At 42.6% G+C, this 24,649-nt stretch overlaps 1 protein-coding gene across 1 annotated transcript in view; it reads right to left on the reverse strand.

Moving 5' to 3' along the window:
* AFAP1L1 (actin filament associated protein 1 like 1) overlaps positions 1-24,649 on the reverse strand; it is an 89,305-nt gene that overhangs the window by 15,694 nt on the left and 48,962 nt on the right. Inside the window, exons 2-8 of the mRNA XM_054978428.1 lie at positions 13,506-13,634; positions 10,064-10,147; positions 8,626-8,723; positions 7,104-7,215; positions 5,817-5,915; positions 1,273-1,484; positions 371-550 (exon numbers count right to left, since the gene is read on the reverse strand). Of these exons, the coding sequence (XP_054834403.1) occupies positions 371-550; positions 1,273-1,484; positions 5,817-5,915; positions 7,104-7,215; positions 8,626-8,723; positions 10,064-10,147; positions 13,506-13,634 (914 nt within the window). The remainder of the gene's footprint in view (positions 1-370; positions 551-1,272; positions 1,485-5,816; positions 5,916-7,103; positions 7,216-8,625; positions 8,724-10,063; positions 10,148-13,505; positions 13,635-24,649) is intronic.

Genomic DNA, 24,649 nt, shown 5'->3' on the forward strand with positions numbered 1-24,649 from the left:
TGGGTAAAGAAACAGGTCCTCCTCTGCCCTGCCCTGTGATTCCAGACAATTGAAGGGGGAGCGGACGGGGAGGGTGTGTGTGCAAAGGTCTGCCCTGCTGGTGGGTTATTTTGCTCCACAGCTGGTGCTGCAATCAGACAAAACTGATAAGAGCATTGAGGAAAGCCCTCTCCATGCTGGACAGATAACACTGCCTTTCCCACGGGACCAGTCACTCCTGCCCACCTCAAAAAATTATCAGAGGAGCAGAGCTACATGCAGGAAGGGTAATGGTTTTAAAGGAAGTGGCAGTAGAGGTGGGGGGAAATGGGCAACAGAAGAAGAAATGGCTGGGAGGGTATCGAGCTCTGTGTGAGGTGCTGAGAGTTACCTTCAACCACTCTTCAGCCTGCTCTTTGCTTTGTACAGCTAATACAAGAGCTTCAGCTCCTGGTAATGAGAAGCGCAGCTCATGCTTTTTGCGGCGTCCATCCTTCGGCACGTAGACAACGTTGCAAACACTTAGGGGCACCTCCAGGTGTGGCTGTCTATGCTTGGAACTTTTATAACACTAGATCAAGAGAGACAGAGAGAGAGATTAAGCTTCCTTTCAAGCAAGTTCGTTCCTATCCACTTATGGATCTTCTCTACCCAAGAAGGAGGAGGAGGAAGGCACTATGGGACATGGGAGCAAGGACAAAAGACCAGAACCACACAGCATTCTTGTTGTTTAGCTAAATACACAGCCTTAAGAGATTTCTATAATAAGACAATAATAAAGTTCAAATCTTACTACTCTCAAAGAAACACAGGTTTCCTACTTAGGCTGTGGCCAAACTCAGCATTATGCACATCTCAGTGTAACATTATTCCAGTATCCCTTTTTAAACAGGTAAAGCTACATCCAGAAGGGTGATCAGAGGAACAGCAAAGTAAGTGTGCCGAACCTTCTACCTTTTCCTTGCTTCCCATGGGGTTTCAAAGGCATGCTTGCACTACCTGGGCTATTTCTCCTATCTCCAATACATTTTGAAGGATGAACATTAGTTAGCCTCTAACTGGAGATCCTGAAGCCATATGGATTGCTAACAATTGCCATCCCAATACTCTTTCCACTTCTATTAGACAACGCTCCATTATCACTCAGAGTTGGTGTCCCAAAGAGAGGGCCTTTTCCAGAGAAACTGATCCCAAGGCTTTGTTGAGTCATTAGCAGGATGCTCTGGTTTTCCTCCCTAAAACATTTCCTGCTTTCCTACATATACTGCAGCACTCCACAAGCCACCAACTCACTAGGAGTTTGTTGTCCTTGATGACAGTCAGCTGCTTGGCCCATTGCCCAAAGCGCTTCTTGCGCAACAGGAAAGCACATATCCTGCAGTCCTTCACCAGGTTCATTGAAGCTTCCTCTGATGGCCATTGATGTGTTAGCCTCTGGCCTTTCCCATCCTCCTCCTCTTCATCATAAGACTCATAGGAGCTGCTCATGGCATCGGAGTCATTGTCTACAAAGAAGCAGAGACCCCTCATCACCCAGGATGCCACTGCCCAAATCACCAATATACTCCGTATACAGAATGCCTTTTCTGCTTAGGGGCTAGTTCTCTTAGCTGTTGTTTTTAAACCAGAAGCTGTCTGACAAGTGCCAGTAGTTTCCTGAAAACATGCACTGCACATTTCCCTGTCTTTCAGAATTTGCCTACAATACTCACAGGCTAAGTTCCAGTTCCTATGTAAAGCATGTGTACAGTTTTGGGGCTAGATTTTGTAGACCTCAGTATACCAAATATCTGACTAGAACTTGCTCAACTAGAACAAGGTAGGCAAAAGTTACAGGACCGATCTCTACAAATGGATTATCTACTGACAAGGAATCTGGACATGCATTCTGCCTCAATTGGAGCCAGATTTCATTATACTAAATAGAAATATGGTTGCTATCATATCTTAATGTACTCCAGTCTGTTTTTCCTTACAAACGCTGGTTTGAATTTACAAAGTGTTGGAAATTTTCAATGCATTTTCTTAGTTATGTTTTAGCTTTTAAAATATGGTTCACTTTCGAGTAAATATACCAGCTCTAAGTATTTCCATAATTCTTTTTTTATTTTTATTAGAATTTTTATAAAAGAAAGAATAAAAAAACAAAGAAATAACAAAACAAAGAGAGAACTATATAAACTAAAAAGAGGCTTCTGATTTTCTCTGTGACAAATATAAGTATAATTACAAAGTTTTCTCTTACTTCATGTTTGTAACAAAAGCTCTCTTTTTTCTATTGTCCAAATTCCGTATTCATCAAAGTCACAAATCTTCAAACATTATTATCTGTTTCTTGCAAAAAGTCTATAAGGGGTTTCCAATCAGCAATAAACAAACTCATTGTCTGTTCTCTAATCAATGAAGTAAGGTTAGCCATCGCTGCAAGCTCTAGCACCTTCACCAACCATTCCTCTATTGTAGGTAATATGGTTTTTTTCTACTTTTGCACATATCATAATCTCGCTGCCATTGTCATATATAAAAACAAAGTTCCATGACTTCTTTCTAGCTGAGAGTCCATTAATCCCAAAAGAAAAGACTCTGGTTTCAATTGTATATTAATCTTTAAAATCTTCTGAATTAATAATTGTATTTGTGTCCAATTATTGCTTTCTTACATATCCACTACATATGGTAAAATGTTACTTCACGTTTGTCACATTTCCAACATAGACTTGAAATACCTTTATACATTTTGGCCAATTTCTCCAGTCATATACCAATGATACATAATCTTATTAAAGTTCTCTTTAAGACGAGAGCTTTTAACCACATATTTTCCCATTGCTCCATTCATATATCATATCCAATTTTTTTAGCCCATTTAATCATAGATTTGTTCCTCTGTCTCAGATTTCAACAAGAGTTTGTACAATTTTTTTTTTACTTCTCTGTCTTTCATACATTCTTTTTTCAAAAACTTCTATCTTACCTTCTATCTTATTTCCAAGATCTTCCATCTTATTTCCTGTTTGTTCAAATAATTTCTGAATCAAGTCTGGTGAAGCTATTTTTTCGTACAGGTAGGTCTATCGAGCCTCTCCTACCTGGATTTTTTCTAGTATTTGCCATTGTGGGATAGAGACCAAAAACAAATCTTACAGACTTAGAGACAAACTACAAGTAACACTGGACAAGTGTTTTTAATGGGTTGGAGATGCAATGATACCTGGGAACTAAAAACAGTATTATGTTCCTAGTGCGGGGAGGCAGGAGAGAGGAAGAGCTTTTCAAAGACAGTTTGCAAAGACAGAGCCAAATGGGATCAAGGGGGGGGGGACTTTGCAATTGTTTTCTTGCAATCTCAACAGAGAGAGGAATACAGGACCCTGTCCCTAGCGTGTGGACGCAGGGGAAGGAAAGAGCTAGTAGACTAGTTCATTTCTTGAGATTGCAAGAAAACAATGGCAAAGTTCCTCTCCCCCAGCGATCTTATGGAGAGGAGTAGTACAGGATCCTGACCCTAGTGCATGGGGGCAGGGGAGGGGAAGAGCTGATAATTCATCTCTCCGTTGAAATTGCAAGAAAATAATTGCAAAGTTCCTCTCCCTCAGTGATCTTGTGCAGCTCTAACTTTACAAACTGTCTTTGAGAAGCGGTTTCCCTCCCCTGCCTCCATGCGCCACGGACGTAACATTTTCAACTACAGTTCCCAGGTAACACTGCATCCCCGACACCTTAAAAACACATCTTCAGCTCACTTGTAGCTTGCATCTCTGAGTCTTTACAAATTAAGTACTTTCTCTTTTCACTCTCCATGACTTTGAGCCACATCACCATAGCAACAAAAGTCACAATCTGAGTCATTACCTTATCTTGTTGTGTAAAATCCTCCAATTAAACAGTCTTTAGAGTAAACAAAAATAATCCCATGGCAGTCTGTTCTCTTTAGCTAGTAACTTTGCTGCATATGCAGTTTCATCAAAAATAAGATTAAAAACAAGAGATTAAAAAAATAGTTGCCCCCTTTTCCATTTCAAAACTTTCTTATATTACCTCTTAATTAAGATTTTTGCTAAAAGTTCTTAAGTCCATAAATCTTTCAGAGAACTTTTTATTTTTATAATCCTCCACAAAAGGCTTATCTCACTGTAAGGAGTTGCATCTTTGTCTTGGAAGAAATCTCTTTTGTCTATAAAGTAATTATTTCCATAAACGTTTTAAGAAATGAGGATGGCCAGGTTTAGTGTCCATATAAAGACTACATTGCAACTGTGAGTCTAGATGAAATTCCGGGACTCTGGGACGTTCAACTCATGAGAGCCAAACTACAAGTGACGCCTTACAAAGGTTGGACACTTGTCAGCTTACCTCAAGTTTTGATGGGAAATGTAGGCATCCTGGTCTTACAGCTTGGCTCTCCATTACAGCTGCAAGCCCAGGATGCCAACATTTCCCATCAAAACCTCCATTTCTGCAGTTAACTCATGAGGAGTGCAAATGGGTTATCGCACAATCTCCCTTTGATCCAGGAAGATTTCACCAGCTGGAAGCTCCCTCCCTGCCCGTACTTCTGACGGTGATGTTTCTCTGCTTCTTCATCAGCCTGACATGACTCCTCACCAGAAGCCCCTCACTATTTCCGTAATTCAAAGCTTGGAGCATAGTGAGATATAACTATCCCCAATAACCTACTTGTAAGTTACAGTGAGCTATGATGGAAGCAGTTTTTACAGGGATGTCAGAAAGGCCTAGGATATTGTGCAGCTGCAAGAAAGAATTGGGACTTCTGAAAGGTTTTGCATCTGAGTTTGTTTTTATAGGCTGTAGCTAGGCTGTTACTCTTAATGTAGGAGGTAGAAAAGTCCACTGGCTGCACAGAGTCCCTGATGCACTCCTGTTACAACCCCAACTTTCATGCTTATTGAGCAGGTTGCTAATACACAAATTTCTGAACAGGAATAGTGACAAATGTATAGGGCAAAACCATACGTGTTAGATGTAGCTCTAATAGTCCACATGGCTGACCAAGAGTGGAACCACATGAGATGCATCTGCACATGTCGGATCCTGCAAGGATCGCTGGGAAATGTTGTCTTTTTTTTTTTTTAAATCAGCTGCTCAATGTGATGCTCAGCCGGAGAGAATCGCAACTGGAGGGGCTCTCTCTCTCACACACACATTCTCTCTCTTTCTCTTTTTCAAAAATCCTCTGGGAAGTCGGGATGGGGGTGGGGAGGAATGACATAACAGGAGGCAGGAAAAAAGCTGAGGTGTTTTGCAAGCGAGAGAGAAACCCAGTCCCTCCCATTCTTCTTCTCCCAGCAGGGAATCACTGCTCAGATTTTCTCTCTCTCTCACGCTTTTTTTCTGCCTTGTGTTACATCCCACCCCCATCTCTGAGCTCCTCAAGTAAAACCAAACCAAGTGGATTTTTGAAAGAGAGAATCTCTCCAGTTGAGCGGCTGTTCTTTGTAAGAAAATCCACTCAGCTGGGTTTTCCTACAGGAGCTTGGGGGGAGAGGGTAAGACTACCCCTCCCAGGGAAGCTTGCAGGACCCAACTCATGCTCTTCATGTGTAATTCATCTCATGTGGTTCAGCTCCAAGTTGCGCAATTCTACCACAGACTAACAGAGAGCCTTAAATATATTGCAACATTTAAAGACAATGGAATTTGGTACTGTTTGCTTACTATTCTCTGTAACACACACACAACAGGTATGTTGGTTCCCTGAACTAAGGCTATTAGATACATATTTACTGACTCTATTACTCCTCATTCACTGAGCCAACAACTGTTAGGGGATTCCATTCCCCTTTAGTCCTACTACACATCTTTGCTCTGCTACCTACAAGAGTTCTTCTGTTCTCCATTCATCCGGGTGACAGGGTAGTTGCTATCTGCATCTTCGTAATATCCATCCTCTACTGAGTTGGGAGGGCTGGAACTATCTGTATAAAAAGCAGATGGGTCATTTCAGACAGCTGTACAAATACAGGTTTTCAATATCTGGCAGGTAGGCTATCAGAGAAAATCTATTGGAAGGTGGTGCTGAGATGAACAGCAAATTCACACCAGGCTAATTTTGGAGAGATTGCACAGGAAAGCTTTGACTGCTAATGAACTTATAAAAAGGGGCACAATGTAGAGCAGGGACAACAGAACTCTATAAAGTCATCTTTCTCTGCTTGTTCCCAAATAGCTGCTAGACACCATTGCATAGCATAAAAAGGATATCATGCTCAGGGTGCCAAGTGATATACTTCATGACTCCAGCTTGGGAAAAACTTGCTGGTTCCTGCTAACTTTCCTGATGCTCCAGGTTACAGCAAATCTTCAGTTCGTACCTCCCCCCCCCCTCTTCAGACATGACTGTGTAATCCACTCCTGCTCCTTCCTCTGTTTTTTTTTTTACAGTCCAACAGAGTTCAACACACAAGGCAAACTCTCTCTCTCTCTCTCTCTCTCTCTCTCTCTCTCTCTCTCTCTCTCTCTCTCTCTCTCTCTCACAAAAACCTGCCCTCCCCCACTCCTCTCCATAGCCTTCCCCACTTTTCTTCTGGGCTTGGCTGAGGCAGGCCTTTCCTAGAATCTTGGGTGCCAGGCCTCACTCATTCCTGATGAATCGCACAGTGCCGATGCCATGAGACACCCAGCTTTCCATGTGGTCTTTTTACTTTCTATGTTCCTGCCCAGGGAGCACGGTTTAAAAGACATTTTGGAGGGCCATTAAGGCTCTGCATTTATTCAGTCCTGAGGGGGGAAAAGCAGGTGTTAGGTTCATTTCTCTTCCCTCCCCTAATGTGTCAGGCCAGCTGAGAGAAAGATGGTTTTTAGACAGACCTTCATATTCTTGCCACTCAGGGTTTTCCGGTACATTTCCAGGCATGTCTGAGCAAACAACTGCTTGTGACATCTGACAGATCAGGGAGGGCAGGGATGCTGGAAAAAGAGTGTGGCAGCCCCCACACAATGTCATTTTCCTCCCCAGGGCATACAAATTACAAGCCTGTCACTTCTCAGATACCTAGGAAGAGGCTTTGTTTTCCTAGGCTGATATGGGAGTGCCTGAAAACAAAGCTGTGTCAAGATAGAGACAGCTGGTTGTTTCTCTCTCCCCTATCTCCAGTGAGACTTACTGTGGGAGGTGATGTATTCAGGGGCTTTGCCTGGGCCCAGGGGCAGTGCTTCCTCATAGTAATCTTCGGGGGGAGGGGTGGTGGGCAGTGGTGGAGGTGGCTCTCCAGAAACCTGTGAGGGGGAAAAAAAACCTGTGGCGGTAGCATGGCTAAGACAGATATTGTTATGCTGCGTTATCTGACCATGACTGCACATTAAAAGCTTTGGTGATAGGATACATTCAAATAAACGTGTTTAATATTCGTCAGAATGCACGGGAGGTTTTCAGCCATGCTGGTTGCTCTTTGCTTACATGTCTAAATGAGGGCCGGATGCAAGCTTGGTATATCTGGGCAGCTTGTATTATTCCAAGGGTTCTAGGAAGGAAGGGGTGGTTGTGGTCATCTTTGACAAATCAGAAAGTGAAAGGCTTAACCAAAAAGGTTCAGACCGCCAAACCATTTCCCCAAGAACATGTGGATTTTACCCACAGAAATTTGGGGATGATTTACAGAGCTTGGAGCAGTGTTCAGAAACAGCAGGCAGGCTGCTAAGGACCTTTCAGCATAGGAAGTAAAGTCACCTAGTCTCAACCAGGGAATCTTTTCTTGCACCTGGCTGTACACCACAAAATTCACCTGGGAATACAGGCAATGATTTCTTAAAGGCACACACTGCAGAGTATCTAGAAGCAAGAACTGCTCAAGTCAGGGCAAGAAACAGGCTACTTATATGCATTTTTCCCTACTCCAAATGTAGGTTTTCTAACTATCTCCACTCTCTTTCTGCCCAGACCTGGCACTCTGCCCTCAAACTCTCTACTGGGCTAAAGAGAGACATAAACAAAGCGTAGAAACAGGATACACATATACTTCTTTTGTCCTATTATCACTTCTGATTTGACAGATTTTTAAAGCAATGGAAATGCCATCTGCCAGAGTGAACAGTAGGATGAATGGTCACATCATAAGGAACAACAACTCTTTCAGACTGCCTTCAACTTTTCTCTTTTAAAAAAGTTATTGCTTGTCTCCTGCCTCACCCTGCATTCTCCTGTAATTGCACCTTAGTCTCAGTAAAGAACATGTGCATTTTGAAGAAGACTGGAATGTCATCACAAGTTCATTTTTCAGTTTGAATGAAATAGAGTTACACCTCTGTGAGCATATTGACTTCACTGGACACACAGGAACTGTTTAGGATTGCATTCTCAGCAATGGAACCTATATAGGAGGGAATGTACCACTAACATGCATACTCCTGTTTCTTGCTGATGTGTTCTAACCTTGTCCATGACTCCGCAAGCAACATACAAAAGCCAGAATGAATGCTAAAAACTATATACCCTGCATATAACCTGGTAAGCTGTATTTTGTGCGTACTCTGAAGTCTGCTTCTCGGTGTCGGTTTCTTCCTCCTTGAACATCTAACAAGGTTTCTTGAACTAGCTCCAGACACCAAGCATCCAAAAGAGGTTCACCTTAACAAGTTACAATTAAATTAAAGTTGAGAAAATATAGAATTCAGGTTGATGCAACTTACATTTTTAGCTGACTGACTCCTGGAAAGCTTCAAGTTGATGCCTTCTTTAGCATCTCCATCATCCTCTGGCATATCCTGAAGGTCACGCAGATCACAGTCTGGAGAAAGATTAGAAGCCAGACACTGAACTGAATGTGCAGACTCTTCTTTGTGCCTCAGCCTCTACTTTCTTCATGCTACATATCCAATAAGGCTTACAGTGACAAGTCTGTTTAGCCCCTTTTGAACCTCTAGGAGGGATGGAGAAAAGAGGAATCTTTTGGAGGTCCAAGGAAGCAACAGCTCTTCAGTATCAGGGTGAAGCTGTAGGTCAGGGGAACTGGGACCATTCTGGCATTGGCTGATATAACTGTGCAAAAGACTTTCTACCCTGATTCTCTGCTGTTCTGGACATTTGGAGATATTAAAATTTGGTGCTGTTAGGCCAGACAGAACCATAACCATGTTATTCAGAGCCAAACTATACACTATGTTGACAATCCATTATTAGATCCCCAGACATATAACTGAGTTGCAAAAAGCAGTTGTGAGCTAAAGGGAATATGAATCAGAGCCATGATGATGGAGATTTAATTCTTCTTCCTGTGGTTTTGAAGTTAATGGGGGGAGGGGGCAGAAAGACAGATGCTCATATTGTGCTTGCCTGTCTTTTCCCCCCTCTACCAAGACTTGAAATAACTTAGGGAGGTCACTTCCATTCAGGAAAATGGTGCTGGAGAACTGCTAACCCTCCTTCCCCAGCACTGTGGTTCCAACGCATATCCTCCTCTCCACAGAGCTGCTTGTAGTAACTCAATTAAATTTTGACGATTTGATCATCATGGATCTGCTGCACTATTATGTCTCTTAGCCTGGATAGGGCAGAATGATAACTGCTTTGGAGTATGCAAAATTTCAAGATCTAAATTAAAAATTGGGGGATTAAGAAAAATTTAGGGATCTAAAATTTAGGGAACTAAATGTATTAAAATTGTGGTTAGGAAAAAATGGGGATTCTTGAAATTAGCATGGTTCCAATTTTTTTGGCATATCTTTCCTGATATATTCCAAAGCACTATACAAACCAACAGGATGCTTGACACCAAGAGTATAAAGAAAGCTTAAATTGATCTGGCAGACATTTGAATTCAAAAACAATTCGGTGCCAGACAAGGATGGACATGGCCCTCTTCTATTGCAACAACCGAATACTCATCATTTATCAAGGCCCCTACATTCTTTATGGATTTGTCTCATGAGAATTATTAATGGTACAAACAAAGAAGTACCTTTATGGACTCATGCAAAGAACGGCACAATGTTCTTTGCTACAAGTTTTTTGTGCAGGGCATAAACTCATAACCAGTGATCCCAGACAAGTGAGGATCATCAAACACTTTTGAGAAGCAGGATCTGTATGGGCATAGGGCACTACACTGGAGTAGCTCATGGTACATACCAAATTCTTCAAAAAGTGACTCCACAAAGCTAGTGCCATTGTTTAAGGTTGTTGTATTCACATACATGTAATTTACTTCCTTCCCTGCAAGGCAGAAAAGATCATTATTCTTAACAGTGCATCAAATAATTTTTCATGTTTTTTACCTTCAGGATCAAAAAGAGTCACACTCAGCTCATACTGGCCAAGCCTGCTGGACCTTATAATTGGTCTACACCATCATAAATATACCCAGAATTCTTTCACAGCTAAACATTTTAAAGATAATCTGTACTACTGATGAAACAGTCTTTCAGGAAAGCCAGTCTGCTATTATCAGTCTTTTCATGAAAGTGCCAGTAAATTTTTAAGGAACCTTTGGAACACAATTCGCAATTCAGAGCTCCTCTGGAACACAAGTTTGAGAACTTCTGCTCTAGATCTATGGGGAAATACAGATTTGCCCATAGATAGGACTCTGAGTTCCACACCGGGTCCCAAGTTGTAGTTTGGGTTCCATGTCAGATTCACAAAACCCGAACAGAGTGTGGATTGACTGAATTTACCAAATACATCTTTCACGTTCCTCAAGTCTGGCCACATTTTGCTAGCATGGTAGTAAAGTTGGCACTTACTGAATGAGTTCTGTATTTACATTCTCCAATCCATGTACACAAGTGGTTCCCTCCCAAAAGGAGCCACTGCTCCCTGAACTTATGCCAAACCCATCAGGCAGTGCCCACATATTGATTTCATACAAAGAAGAAGAGCAGCACCCCTGCTAGTACAAGAGGATCCAAGAAGGAAAAAGAAAGAGGAGTTGACCAAGAAATACAAAGCAAGAACAATAAGCCATCTTCTTCTTCCAGAAGTGGTCATTCCATGGAGTTGTTTTCAAGCAATACAGGGTAACAGATCTGCTGATGAGTAAAGAGAAGCCATTTGTTCTTCCCATGGAAAACTCCTCTCTCAGCAGAAAACAGCCAACAGGAAGGCTACCGGGAACACATATTTCCACAGGAAACACAGAGCAATTCCTGTCCCGTTACAGCAGGGCCAAATATCACTATTCCCACTGCTGGGTGTGTGTGTGGCTCAAGAACGGCAAGTCCTCTCTCTCTCTCTCTCTCTCTCTCTTTCTCTCTCTCACACACTGCACCATTTAACAGACAGCCTGCTCCATCTCCTAGGGACATTATTGTTATTAAATTCGCCCAGCAATTCCCCCAAAGATGGGAGTGCTGCAATCATCTTAGAAAATATGGAGCACTAAAAATGGAATAGGGCACATTTTCCATCTTCAAAAGCCTGCTGTCTCATCTGCCATGCACAGGGAGCTTCCATAAAAATTGAGAAGACTTTGAATGTAACTAAAGGGCATATATAAATCATAAAGGGCAGAACTGCCAGCTCTTGCCAGCAACTGTTTAATGCTTGTTAATTTTTGCTCCTCACGGTCAGCTGGAGGACTTCATTTGAACTGAATGCTCCACCAGAGGGAGTCGTGTACCTCTGTCAATAAAGGGGCAACTGATACAGCACTGTGAAAAATAACTATTAAATGCAAAATCAGAAGCATGTGTAATATTTAGACCCCGCAATTTCACAGGCACAACATAGTCTATTCTGCTTTCTTCATAATAAAAAGCAGAATCAAAGAAAGAGAGGCTCCCCTTTTCACAAAGCTAAACAACTCTTTCCCTTACACTCTGTCCCTGTTTTATATATAGTGTGGGAGCCTTATCACCGGCTTGTAGAAGAGCACTTGAATTAGCAGCTCCTTCCATTCAGAGTTCAAACAGATCAGACAAAGCTCACATGTTTTGTTCCACCCATAGAATAGAAACAACAGGCTTGTGTGGCCTCCATTTCCATCTTCAAGGCCTGGCAAGGAAGGGAGAGTATTTTAACTCTTCAACTTCCACTAGCCTTGTCAGGTGCCTGCCAATAGCAGGCAATCTCCCAGCAATCTTTTGGGCAGATTGTTAAACCAAACCTGGTACAATACCATCACTTCCAGGTCACACTGGAAGTGACATAATCAGTCAGAGATGCAGGCGTGCCCTGGAAAGACTTGGTTATACCTACCACCCACCAGCCCATTTCGCTTTATTATTAACAGCATTTTAATATATGTCCTTTCAAAAAAACATCCCTTGCCTAAAATATTAACAAAACGGGAAGCAGTTTTGAATAGTGAAGCGGAATGAAAGCTGAAAAGTTAAACACCCACTCCTTTCCCTGTGCAGGCCTGAGGCAAATTGAGCCTACAATTTGCAATTTATGCATCAACCCAGATATGTGATCCTTCCCTAATATGTCTGAGTTGTTAAGAGATCAGTTTTCTGGTGTCTAATACTGCAATCTTAAGCAGAGTTTCATCCTGCTGAGCCCATTCACTTCAATGGACTTTGAAGGGCATAACACTGTTTAGGATTGCACAGGAAGTCTTCATCTTCCCTTTGCCATGAACTCATTATGTGTCCTTAGATAAGCCATTATCTTTCAGCCTCAACCGTTTATCTGATAATAATATTGATAATACTCACCTACGTTACAGCCGGGCTGTTGTAAGGTTTTAACAAGACAAATTCTGTGAAGTTCTTAGAGAATGCTATACAAACACTAAGCATTATTATTAGTAATCATACATGATGAGATGCTGGAAAAGCTGTGACAGAAGAAGCAGCTGCATGAGCACTAATTCAAACTGGGGTGTGCACACACATGCACACGCACGAGTACAGGAGAGAAGAACTTTGACCCTTCCACCTATATGAAGTTTTTTCAATGAAAACTGACCACACACCTGAGCTATCTCCTACTGTCACACAGGTTTGGTTCTATGCCTTCTATCCATTTGCCATGAACAAATGCAGCTACATGTAGTCTTTTGCATAAAGAATCCTTCAAAGCCATACTGACAGGATCATCTTTAAAAGACACAGGCCCTGATACTAGCCAAATAATCCTTACCCGTCACCAGGGCTTTTTTTCTGGGAAAAGAGGTGGTGGAACTCAGTGGGTTGCCCCCGGCGAAAATGGTCACATGGCTGGTGGCCCCGCCTCCTGATCTCCAGAAAGAGGGGAGCTTAGATTGCCCTCCGTGCTGTGGCGCGGAGGGCAATCTAAACTCCCCTCTGTCTGGAGATCAGGGAGCAGGGCCACCAGCCATGTGACCATTTTCAAGAGGTTCAGGAACTCTGTTCCACCGCTGAAAAAAAGCCCTGCCCATCACAAACCACAACAACCCACCCATGCCATTCCCTCACAATTGAAGGTTGTACATGAGTCCTGTACAGATTGAAGCCTGTACTGTAAGTCCTATACAGACTGAAGCTTGTGAACAACCGGGAACAGAGAGTTTCCCTTGTACATTAATTTTTAAGAATGGCATAAATAGCAGAGGACAGAAAGATGGGTTGATGGGCAGGAATAAGAAACAGAAGCAAGGATTTCTGACCTGCAGGAGCCTGCAGTTTCTGCAAGATGTTTGAGACCGCTGTTTTCTTCTCCATCGTGGTAGAGCTCAAGTATTCATGGTCCAACAACTTGAGTAGTACAGTAAGCTCTGGAAGAAGTTGATCCAACACTGTGAGCAAAAAAAAAGAGCACAGAGTCAGAGTCCAGCCACATCTACCAAAGCTGTATAGAATTTAAAAAATGGACCTGATACAAGAATGCTGGAAAGGGAAGAAAGAGAAAAATTAATTTTGGGTTTCCCTGGATAAGGCTGCAGAGTTGTAATCAAAAGAAGGTGCCAGGAATTGTAAAAGCAGAGAGTGAACCTGCAGTCATTTGTACATCCCACCCCATTTTCCCCAGCATCTTCTCTTCTACTTGCTGCCGTCAGCAGAGTTCTGGTTCTGGCATATTACAGGCAGAGAGGAGATTGAAAGACAGGCCTCCTGGATGAATGGGGTGGGGCACGCATCTCCAGCCACACACAGTGCATTCAGGAATACTGGCCTGTATTCAACCACATATTCTAAAGACTTAAGAGGAGGCAGTGATTTCCACCAATTCCCCCCCCCCACACACACACACAGCAGACCTCCTCCCTTTGCCCCCATGCTGTTCCTGAGCGGCCTGCTAACCAATAGGAATAAAATGTTGGGGCCTTCAGTGGGCTGCAGCAGCATGTTGGCAGTGGTGGTGGGGAGGTTGTAGAAATGGTTGCCCCTCTTAAGTGTCCTTAACTCTTGGGAACTGAATGGCACCATTTCTTAGAAGTGATCTGGCAACCTTTTACCTGGGATGTAAGAAGCTAGAAAAAACAGACAGGGAGTATTATAACAGGATATATAACTTCTAACAAGAGCTTTTGGAGATATGCAATAATCAAATAATATTTTCTGGGTCCTGGAGAAAAGTTTTTAATTCTAGGGGCCTCCATCTCTAGGACAGCAAAGGGTCTCAGTGCAATGTTATTAATGCAAGTCTATACTTCCACCTACATTAAGTGACCACAAGGTCACAGCAATGTATATGGTGTGGGGAGAAGCCAAGAGATACTAAAGGGGAAAAGACAGTACCAATACAGTTTCTGACTTCTTTCACTAAATGAAAATACTTCACCATAAGGTCTCCACAAGTAAGGCAGGAATTTCACTTTATTATGAGATCCCTAGGATTAGCAGTTTTTAAACTGGCCCCTTTAGCTGTCCCTTTAGTATCAGTTTGATCTGCAACAGTTATCCAGTCATGTTTTTTAGTTCCATGGCATGAAAAGCTTCAACTGCCCATTTCTGTATATTATATGTTTATTAAAGGGACAGGTGAATATGAAGATGAATTTCAGGTTTCTTTGCTTCTGTAAGAATGCTACTCTGTCAAAGGAGAAGATTTTATCAGGACAGCATCCTTGCCTGATCATAGCCCAGGAACATTTGCTTTTATAATCTTTTGACAAAGCAATTTTCTTTGCATGATCACATTCATGTGCTCCATGTTCAGAATATTTTATCCAAACTTTGGACACAAAGGCAGAAAAAAATCTCCCTTAAATCATTCTGTAACTGTGCCACTTACATGTCCTGACACATTTGCCATCCAATCCTGCCTCACTGCTCTGACAGTTTGCATCCTTTAATTATTATGTTTGTGTTTTACAACTCCTTAAGTATATTCTGTGGAGGAAAGCCTTTGAATGACAGGCTGGGAAAGACATGCATTAAAGAAGGTTGGCTTGTTCTTTTGCACATCCAATAGTGAAATTGTACAGGTTGTAACATAATAAAGTCACCCAACACAAAACTACACACCTTCCAAATGTCCTGCTTTGTGTAGGTTAGGGAAGGAAAAACCTTCAGATGAAGAAAAAGGAGAAAGAAACTGACAATTAGTTTCTGAAACAAGCTTTGTAGTTCAGCTTGTTTTCATTTGACATCTAGATCCAAAGTTGTTGCGAGGCTGCCTCACCCTCAATGATGATGAAATTTTGTCACTCCCATTGTGATTTAGAAATACCTTTCCACTTGAAAGACCTTCTCTGTGCCTCGATTCCCCACCCCCTCCAACACCAGGCATCAGTTTGTTCGCTATGGCTGCTGCTGGTGAGTGCTAGGCACCAATAATCAGAGAAAATGATCACCACCTCGAAAGCTAGCCATGAGAGCAGCCATTTTAAAAAGTAGTCTGGGTGCACTTTCCCATGCCAGCAGAAGTCACATTCTGTGACCTGTCTAAAATACGGCAGTGATGCTTATGTGCTTATTTGCATAGTTTTATTCATTTGCATTATTTACAATCCACCTTCCTCACTGAGAGTCAAGGCAGATTATATAGTGTGTAATTTTGTATAATTTATTCTGCTTCTGCAAATCCCAGGGGAACAAATAGCTGCAGGGCACTAACACTAATGTCCTGCTCTCATACCACTAGCAATATTGTGAGCCATCTCTTGAACTTTTGAGTTTCACCGGGCATTGCCCGCACACCTTCCAAGGCAGTCTTTACAACCCAAAGTGCTAGGAAGTGTCTTGCTTTTTGTTTTAAATTTTTTTTAAGGATTTCAACTGCTGGGTTCTCTAGATTCCAGCTGCTCTTCCCATTCTGGCATAGAACACAAGCAGGAGACAACTTGGGGGCTGCGCCTGTGAGCACCAAGGTGGCGCATCTCTACCAAGCAAAATCGCTCTTGCCAACAGGCCTCTCCTCTCCAAGGCTTTTGCCTTGTAATATCCCTAGCTGCACTGTAATGGATGGCATTACATATATTATCCACTCCAACCAAATAAGCCACTGGCTGTTTGCCTAATGAACTCTCAATGTATTATAGGCTATCCACTTCTGAATATTTCAATAGCTCAGCATCAAGATAGCCATCTATTTCTTTGACATGATTGAAACGGTAACAATGTCCAGATGTTTATTATACCAAATGCTTCACAGATTAGCTAAATAGATCCTAGCAAACTCACTGAAGTGAAATGAAATGAAATGAAATGAAATGAAAGAAAAATGAGAGCCAAAACAGGAGGTTGCCACTTTCAGGATGCTTGGATTCAGGCCCAATTGTTTTGTGGCCCTGACAGGAATAATAAAGCATTTCACAGTGGGCAGTTTTCTTACAAATTTGTCCTAATAAATATACAGTCAGCTTACCCAGTTCATTCTAGAACCACCCTCTGTCATAACCTGTGCTATTTTGCAGTTTTCTTGACTTGGGGGTGGGGGGACGTACTGCAGAAAACAGTTGACAATTTCACCACATCACCTCTTTACATATTCAATTACCATTTGAAAACAAAACAGTTTAACACTCCCTGCTTGCTCTCAAACTACTGCTTTTGCTTCCATTTTATCAGGTTAAAAACAACTTCTGTGTTTAACAAGCCAGTTTTTCACACATCATCTAGCAATTTAGCTCCAATAAGAGATGCTTCCCTTCCCTTCTAATTTTGTTTCCTTTTGTTCTTACTGTATTTATGTATTTCATGGCTTTTGCCTCCAGGTTTTGAATATCTTACTCTCACTTCCCCCCACCCACCCACCACAGACAATGAGGCCTGCTCTACAATGCAGCAGAATGAGCTGGTGATAATGAGGTGACAGAATGTTGAGGTGGTAGAATGGATTGCATAATTTTAGATGGCAGGAAGAGGATCACATTTTGCAATGTTTTCTTACACATTAATAGTCCCAGACAGGGCCCATTTGGAGGGGGAATGTGCCGGAACGCCGTTTTGGTGCGGATTAGGCCCATTTTGGGACACTGTGGCGCACAGGAGCGCTCCCGCGCTCCACAGTGGCTCAAGATGGGCCCAATCCGGGCCAAAACGGGCCCGTTTTGAGGCACTGTGGAGCGCAGGAATGCTCCTGCATGCCGCAGCGTCCCAAAATGGGCCCGATCCGTGGGAGCACGCAGCTCCACAGGGGAGCGCACACAGAGGGTGCATGCCCCCCTGCTGGCCAGGTAAGTGGGGGCGGGATGTGGGGGGCAAGGGTGGGGATTCCCCACCCCCAATGGGGGTCTGACACCCCTACTCCCCACCCCAGTGTATTTTGCTGGCTTTGTCGTCTGTGTGAAGCTGCTCTAATCTGTCTTGAAATGCATAGAAACACACTCTTCTTGAATGCTACTGTACGTCCTCCTTCCCCAGATGTAGTGTTCATTGCAAGTTTTTATTTACGTAAAAATCTGTGGTTTGCTGGCTTTGTTGTCTGTGTGAAGCTTCTCTAATCTGTCTTGTAATGCATAGAAACACACTCTTCTTGAATGCTACTGTATGTCCCCCTTCCCCAGATGTACAGTGTGCACTGGAATTTTTAATTTAAAAATCTGTGGTTTGCTGGCTTTGTTGTCTGTGTGGAGCTGCTCTAATCTGTCTTGAAATGCATAGAAACAAACTCTTCTTGAATGTTACTGTATGTTCCCCCTCCCCAGATGTACAGAGCGCACTGGCAACATTAATTTTTATTTAAAAATCTGTGCTTTGCTGGCTTTGTTGTCTGTGTGGGTGTTGCCTTCTGACACACTTTTTGTGATGTCAGGGGGTGTGGCACATGCAAACTAGTTATGCCAATGACACACTTCTGGTGATGTCAAGGGATGTGGCAAATGCTAATGAGTTATGCTAATAAGTTCCTGCAGCTCTTTTTCTACAAAATGACCCCTGGTCCCAGGGAAGTAGAAAGCTAGTATGCCAGAACCAGAGCTAAGATACACTCTTTCTCCTTGAGCTGATTTTAAATAAGCAGTGAATTTTGTACATGAAAGAGCATTAAACATTTGACCCTGTTCCCCCATGGTTTGAAGTGGTACAGCCTATTCTACCACCCCATTCTGCTGAATGTACAGACTACACCTTAGCATGTCTAACTGTGTACAAATATAGTACATTTTCAAAAGAAACATTTTAAAGAAGAAAATGAGGGGATGAGTACAGTCATTTTGTGTATAGAAAGACTGAATGTAGTTTAAATTGAGTATAATATATACCAAGGGCTTACTAAATGGGGACAATGATGAACAACATATTGAGCAGTAAGATGTCAAGGATTCTTTGACTTCAGCATTAGATTATTTCACATCTGAGATGTGCATGGAACAAAGAACATTTATTTCCTATGAAACTTATTTGGATTGTAATATGCATTTTATAGGAAGGATCTTAAAGTGGGGCTCTTTACAAAGTAAGCACAAGATGCAAGCCAGGATGCTGCAGTTTATAGAACTCCCTGTCCATCATCTTCAAGGCCTCCTGGAGGACTGGGGATGTGCCACAAGATCGGAGAAGAGCGAATGTTATCCCAATCTTTAAGAAAGGGAGGAAGGATGACCCGGGAAACTACAGGCCAGTCAGTCTGACTTCTGTTGCTGGGAAATTAGAACAGATTTTAAAGGGATCAATCGGTAAGCATCTGAAGGACCACTCAGTGATCCGGGGAAATCAGCATGGTTTTGTTCCTAACAGATCTTGCCAGACCAACCTGGTTTCCTTCTTTGATCGAGTGACCAGCTTACTGGATCGGGGGAACTCTGTTGACGTGATTTATCTGGATTTCAGTAAAGCTTTTGGTAAGGTCCCCCATGACATTCTGATGGGCAAACCGGAAGACTGTGGAGTAGACTATAGGACAGTTCGGTGGATAGGGAACTGGTTGGAGGACCGCATTCAAAGAGTGGTGGTCAACGGCGTTTCATCAGATTGGAGGGAGGTGTCCAGTGGGGTGCCGCAGGGCTCGGTTTTGGGCCCGGTACTTTTCAATATTTTTATCAATGATCTGGATGAAGGAGTGGAAGGGCTGCTCATTAAATTTGCTGATGATACCAAATTGGGAGCGGTAGCAAACACCCAAGAAGATAGAATTAAAATTCAACAAGAACTGAATACTCTGGAGAAGTGGGCAGCTGTGAATAGGATGCAATTCAACAAAGACAAGTGCACAGTATTACATCTGGGCCACAAAAATGGGAAGCACAAATACTGGATGGGGGATACACTTCTGGGCAGTAGTATACGTGAAAGGGATCTTGGGGTAAGAGTGGACTGTAAACTGAATATGAGCAGTCAGTGTGATGCGGTGGCAAAAAAGGCTAATTCAGTCCTGGGTTGTATCAAAGGGGCCATAGCATTGAAATCGCAGGAGGTCATAGCCCCTCTCTATACTGCCTTGGTCAGGCCACACCTGGAGTATTGTGTGCAGTTCTGGAGGCCTCACTTCAAAAAGGATGTGGACAAAATCGAGAGGGTGCAGAGGAGAGCAATGAGGATGATCAGGGGTCTGGAGACTGAGCCCTACGAGGAAAGGCTGAGGCCCTTGGGAATGTTTACTTTGGAGAAGAGGAGGTTGAGGGGGGACGTGATTGCTCTCTTTAAATATTTGAAAGGCTGTCATTTGGAGGAGGGCAAGGAGCTGTTCCAGTTGGCAGCAGAGGGTAGGACCCGAAGCAATGGGCTTAAATTACATGCACAAAGGTACCGGTTGGATATTAGGAAAAACTTTTTTCACGGTCAGAGTAGTTCAAAAGTGGAATCAGCTGCCTAGGGAGGTGGTGAGCTCTGCCTCACTGGCAGTTTTCAAGAAGAGGCTGAATGAATACTTGTCAGAGATGCTTTAGGCTGATCCTTCACTGGGCAGGGGGTTGGACTAGATGGTCTGTATGGCCCCTTCCAACTCTATGATTCTATGATTCTATCATTCTAGTCTGTTTAAAAAGTTGTTGCACTTGTGAGCTCCTGGGGGGTAGGGAAGCCTCCCTCATCTTGATCACAAGAAATTAAAGAAAAGGAGGATATATTAGGTTGTTTTTTTTAAAAAAAAGTGATGCTGTCAACACATACATAGCAGCACAAAAAGCAGAGTTAGAAGAGCCTTAGAAGGCTCTGTTCCAGCCATGCACATTATAGTTGTTTATGTGCATGTTCTGTATGGATGTTTGTTTTTTATTTCACACCTTGACTAGAACACCTTCAAAAAACCAAATGGCTCCTACAGCAGCATGAATCAAGCGGATCTATGCAGCATTCTGCCTGTGGTAGTTTAATTAAATATGTAGCACTGCTGGAAGTCAAACAGAGGCCATGTCCAAGTCAGAGCTGTCAAGTGCCAAGGTTCTCAAGTAAGAATAGGTTCTCAGTCTCATCCACTTTGCAGAGACCCTGCATCAGTAACAAACGTCAACTAGATTATCTTTGGTATGATTCACAATCTAACTTTAAAAAGGTTCCCCAGGAGCAGCTCCAGGTTTTTATAAGGAGAACTCTCACCACAGGAATAAGGGAGCAAGCACTCAGGGCTGACCGCAATGGGAATTCCAATGTGCTGACTGATGGGGATGTCTAGTAAAGAGACGCATTGCAAATTCCTGTGCTTGCACCAGGAGAACAAAAGACTACAGTCCTCTTCTGAATATGTCCTGTGAGAGGAAAGCAAATTGATACCCTGTGGAGTTATCCACACATATAGCACAAGGTTTTGACATTATTCCCAAAGAGAAGGCAAACAGACCTTTTCAAAATGGAGCCCAAGTATATCTTCTAGAGTCCAGACTATCCTGGGAACTAAAACAGACCCTGGAAAACACTGAGACAAAGAGTAGCCATTATGGGACAGGTGTGCCTGCCTTATTCCAGGGTGAAGTTTGTGGTCACCATACTTATGATTTTCCTTCCTGTTTTCCCCTCAGAAGTTCGTATCAGCACCCTTCCCTCCTCATTCCAGAGAAAAGGCCAAGCAGAAGACCTTACTGGCTTTTGGAATTATACAGCAATTTGTTAACAAGGATAGACTTTCCTTTCAGCCTGCCCCCATCCCCGCAAAGCTACTAATACTGCTGCTTCTGTATACCGAAGACAGTAGGAAGAATTTACTGCTTCTGTGCAGCTCTTCCCATGATTGACCCTGCACACACGGCTACATTAGGCACATGTGCTCCCCTACAGTATAGCATGATGACACATGGAAGAGAGTTGGATGTTACAAGATACACATATAAGGGGGAGCGAAGTTAGTAGCTCATTAGTTCTCAGGACAAAGTTCCACAGTTCAGGATTGAAGCTGACCTTCATATTCTCACTCACAGGAAAACCAAATACATACCAGGTACTCTCATTCCTTCCCTGTTATCTGCCACAATCCCAGATTTGGACTCAAAAGATTCCTGGTCTCCTGTCATTGGGAAAAAGTTTCTAACCCCAGTTCACAATGTGTCCAGGATGCAACCATCAGAAGCTTTTTCCTGCTGCCTCCATTGATGCACTTTTATCTCCACAAGCCTTCTGTTTCCTCCTCTTCCACCAGGGCCAAGCTAAATATTAGATCTTCAGTTTAGGTAGATACAAAGCAGAGATCCCAGCTAAGGGATGTGGCCACCTTCAAGGCACCTAGAGTTGTCAGCTTTTGATTTTAATTTGTGTTTCAGTGGGAGAGGCATAGTTTGATCCAAGCAGAATCTGAGACAGTTCTAATTTATGTTTCTGTAAGTCCCCTGTCCCTGCATGATGAGGTGTTGACACCTCATCATGCATACACACCTTCCAAAAGAGCAATCCTCTGGATGTCCGTGAGAAAAAATCTACTCAATATATGTGAACACCTAAGGTACTACATATAGAGGTGGATCTCTTCTCCTTAACTTTCTCCTCAGCCAAATAGGGTGTTTAGAATTACCTACCCACATAAACCATTCCACGACCTGGGACAAAAAGGCATTTCTATTAGAATAGAAGGAACACAACATGCCCAGACACTGGAGAAGGGAGTGCTACTTTCTCTTTACATTAGAAGCAGGCTATGCATTTGTGTGATGCCTCTCTTTGATCTGGAAGTTTCTATCTGACTCCTCCTCCTCCTCCTGTGCCTTTTTCCCTCTTTCTCCTCCTGGTCTTGCAAGAAGCAAGATTTTCGCAGAGCTCTTCTGTTAAGTGTGCCGAGAGGCACACTTGCCTCTCGCTCACTTGCAACTGGATTAGTTGACCCCTTGTAATAGGGAATAGTGTTATTTAAATTAGGTTTCTATGTTCTGCTATTACAAAAATGCAAGTGAATTGAATCAGCTTTAATAAAAGCAAGTTCTATCTATTGCAATATACTGACATGGAGAACGTTTCAACACATGTGATTCCATACTTTCATAACTGTGCAACTAACAAATATTCCCAATAATTTCAAAATTAGCATCCAAAATGGTTTGCTTTTGCACTGGGCATTAGAACATTCAATCTCAAGGTAAAGACACCTTAAATATAAGTCCAGAGGAGTTAGCCGTGTTAGTCTGTAGTAGCAAAATCAAAAAGAGTCCAGTAGCACCTTTAAGACTAACCAACTTTATTGTAGCATAAGCTTTCGAGAATCACAGTTCTCTTCGTCAGATGCAATATAAGAAGATTCATAGAGAGTCCCTCAGTCCCTCAACCACAGTGTGAGCACAGTTTTAGAAATGAAATGACAGATGTACATACCAGCAAAAATTAATGCAAGCTCAGCTGTCAGTCTTGCCCCTCCCCCATGTTCCAAGCTGGACTTTTTATTTTTAAAGTGTTATGTATATCTTTATCCATTCATTGGTAACCTTATATTGTTTAAAACTATGAACTAGTGGGAGAGGTTTTGTTGTGACATCATGACCGTCAGTCAGGCAGTTCTGTAAAGGGCTTTTGCTGCAAAACTGCAGAAATCAACCCTAGGGAAGAAAGCTACATCAGCCTTAGTAGCTTGATTAAAGCCACACAGAGTTCATGGCAGAGGTGAGATCTGAACTAAAGACCTAGGTCAAATCTCTGTCCCTCATAGTACAATCCTACTTAGAGTTACTTCAGTCTAAGCTCACTTAGCTTCCAATGCCATACCAGATTGTCAAAAATATTTAGACTTAAGAATCATATGCCTTTGAACATGGCATCACATTTATGCCCTGCACAGAGAGGGGAAGTATTTCTAATTTCTAGACTTCAGCACTCAGTTTGAAAGCACCCAGAAACCTGTGTCCTTGGGATTTCCCCAGACCAGGCTTAAGCTGTACATTAGATTCCTTGCAATGGTGTAGTGGGGGCCCACATCTGCTCATCAGCCTGCTTCTTACTGGGCTAGAAAGAGCAATCTGGAAGTAGATGAAGAGGCATAGCTTGATTGGTAATTGTCAGAACAGAGCCAGAAGGCAGTGGGCAAAGAGGCAAAAATATCCCAATGATTTTTTTTTAAATTACCATTTCTGATAAGGCAAGCTTGTGATAAAAAAAATTGCTAGCCAGTGAAGTCATACAGTACATTCCTGATAGATAGCTCTGGACTTGGGGTACAGTAGCTAGGGTAACTAGAGATTCTGAAAGCTCCTTTGTTTTACCTTCCATCCTTTAGGCTGCCTCATTAAATGCATACTCAAAAGTTAAAGAGGGAAAAGAACCACTAATCAAAGGGGCCTGTGATCCAACATGGGGCACCCGATTTCTGAGCTGAGGCCACCCATGAGAGAAGAGAATTAATGCTTTACTTTGTTAGGCTTCAGTGCTGATCTGGCAGCTTCAGTAATCAAACTGGCTTTTTGCTGGACACCTTAATCTCATCATTCCCCAGCGCCCCCCAGTCTCTTCAACTATCATCTTATATTCAGTTCTTCTGTGGCTGTGCTATTGCCACCAAAAATCAGTTCAGAAAGGCCGAAGCACCTAATCATGTTCGAATTAGCTTCCCAAGCGGATCAGTCAGTTAGCGTGTAGGAAGTGTGGCATTTGGCTGGATACTTACTGAGCAATTAAATTGGATTATATGGAAATCTTATGCTGCTGTCCCCACGAGCACTGAACTGGAGCCAGATCATGCAAAACTGGTTTTTGTGCCAACCGTGCCACTGCAGGTACACATCATATCAGCTCTTGGGCAGCAAATCAAGTAATTAAGCAAAAGATTCAGACCTCCAGGAACAATGATGAAGCATCCCATTGTAAACAGAAGCCTATTAGCTCAAAAGCAGCAATGGAATACATCATCTTGTGCTGATTCACTACTCTATAAGGATATATCAGGATATATAGGACATAAGGTGGTATGGGCTCTCCTATATCACAGAAAGCAAAAGATTCAAAGAAGAAAGAGAAAAGTGACTTTGCTATCCTCTATTTCTGTTCCTGGACAACACAGGGTTAAGGCCAAGTTATTGTCCAA

This window comes from Eublepharis macularius, chromosome 4, assembly GCF_028583425.1.
Source record: "Eublepharis macularius isolate TG4126 chromosome 4, MPM_Emac_v1.0, whole genome shotgun sequence".
NCBI lineage: Eukaryota > Metazoa > Chordata > Lepidosauria > Squamata > Eublepharidae > Eublepharis > Eublepharis macularius.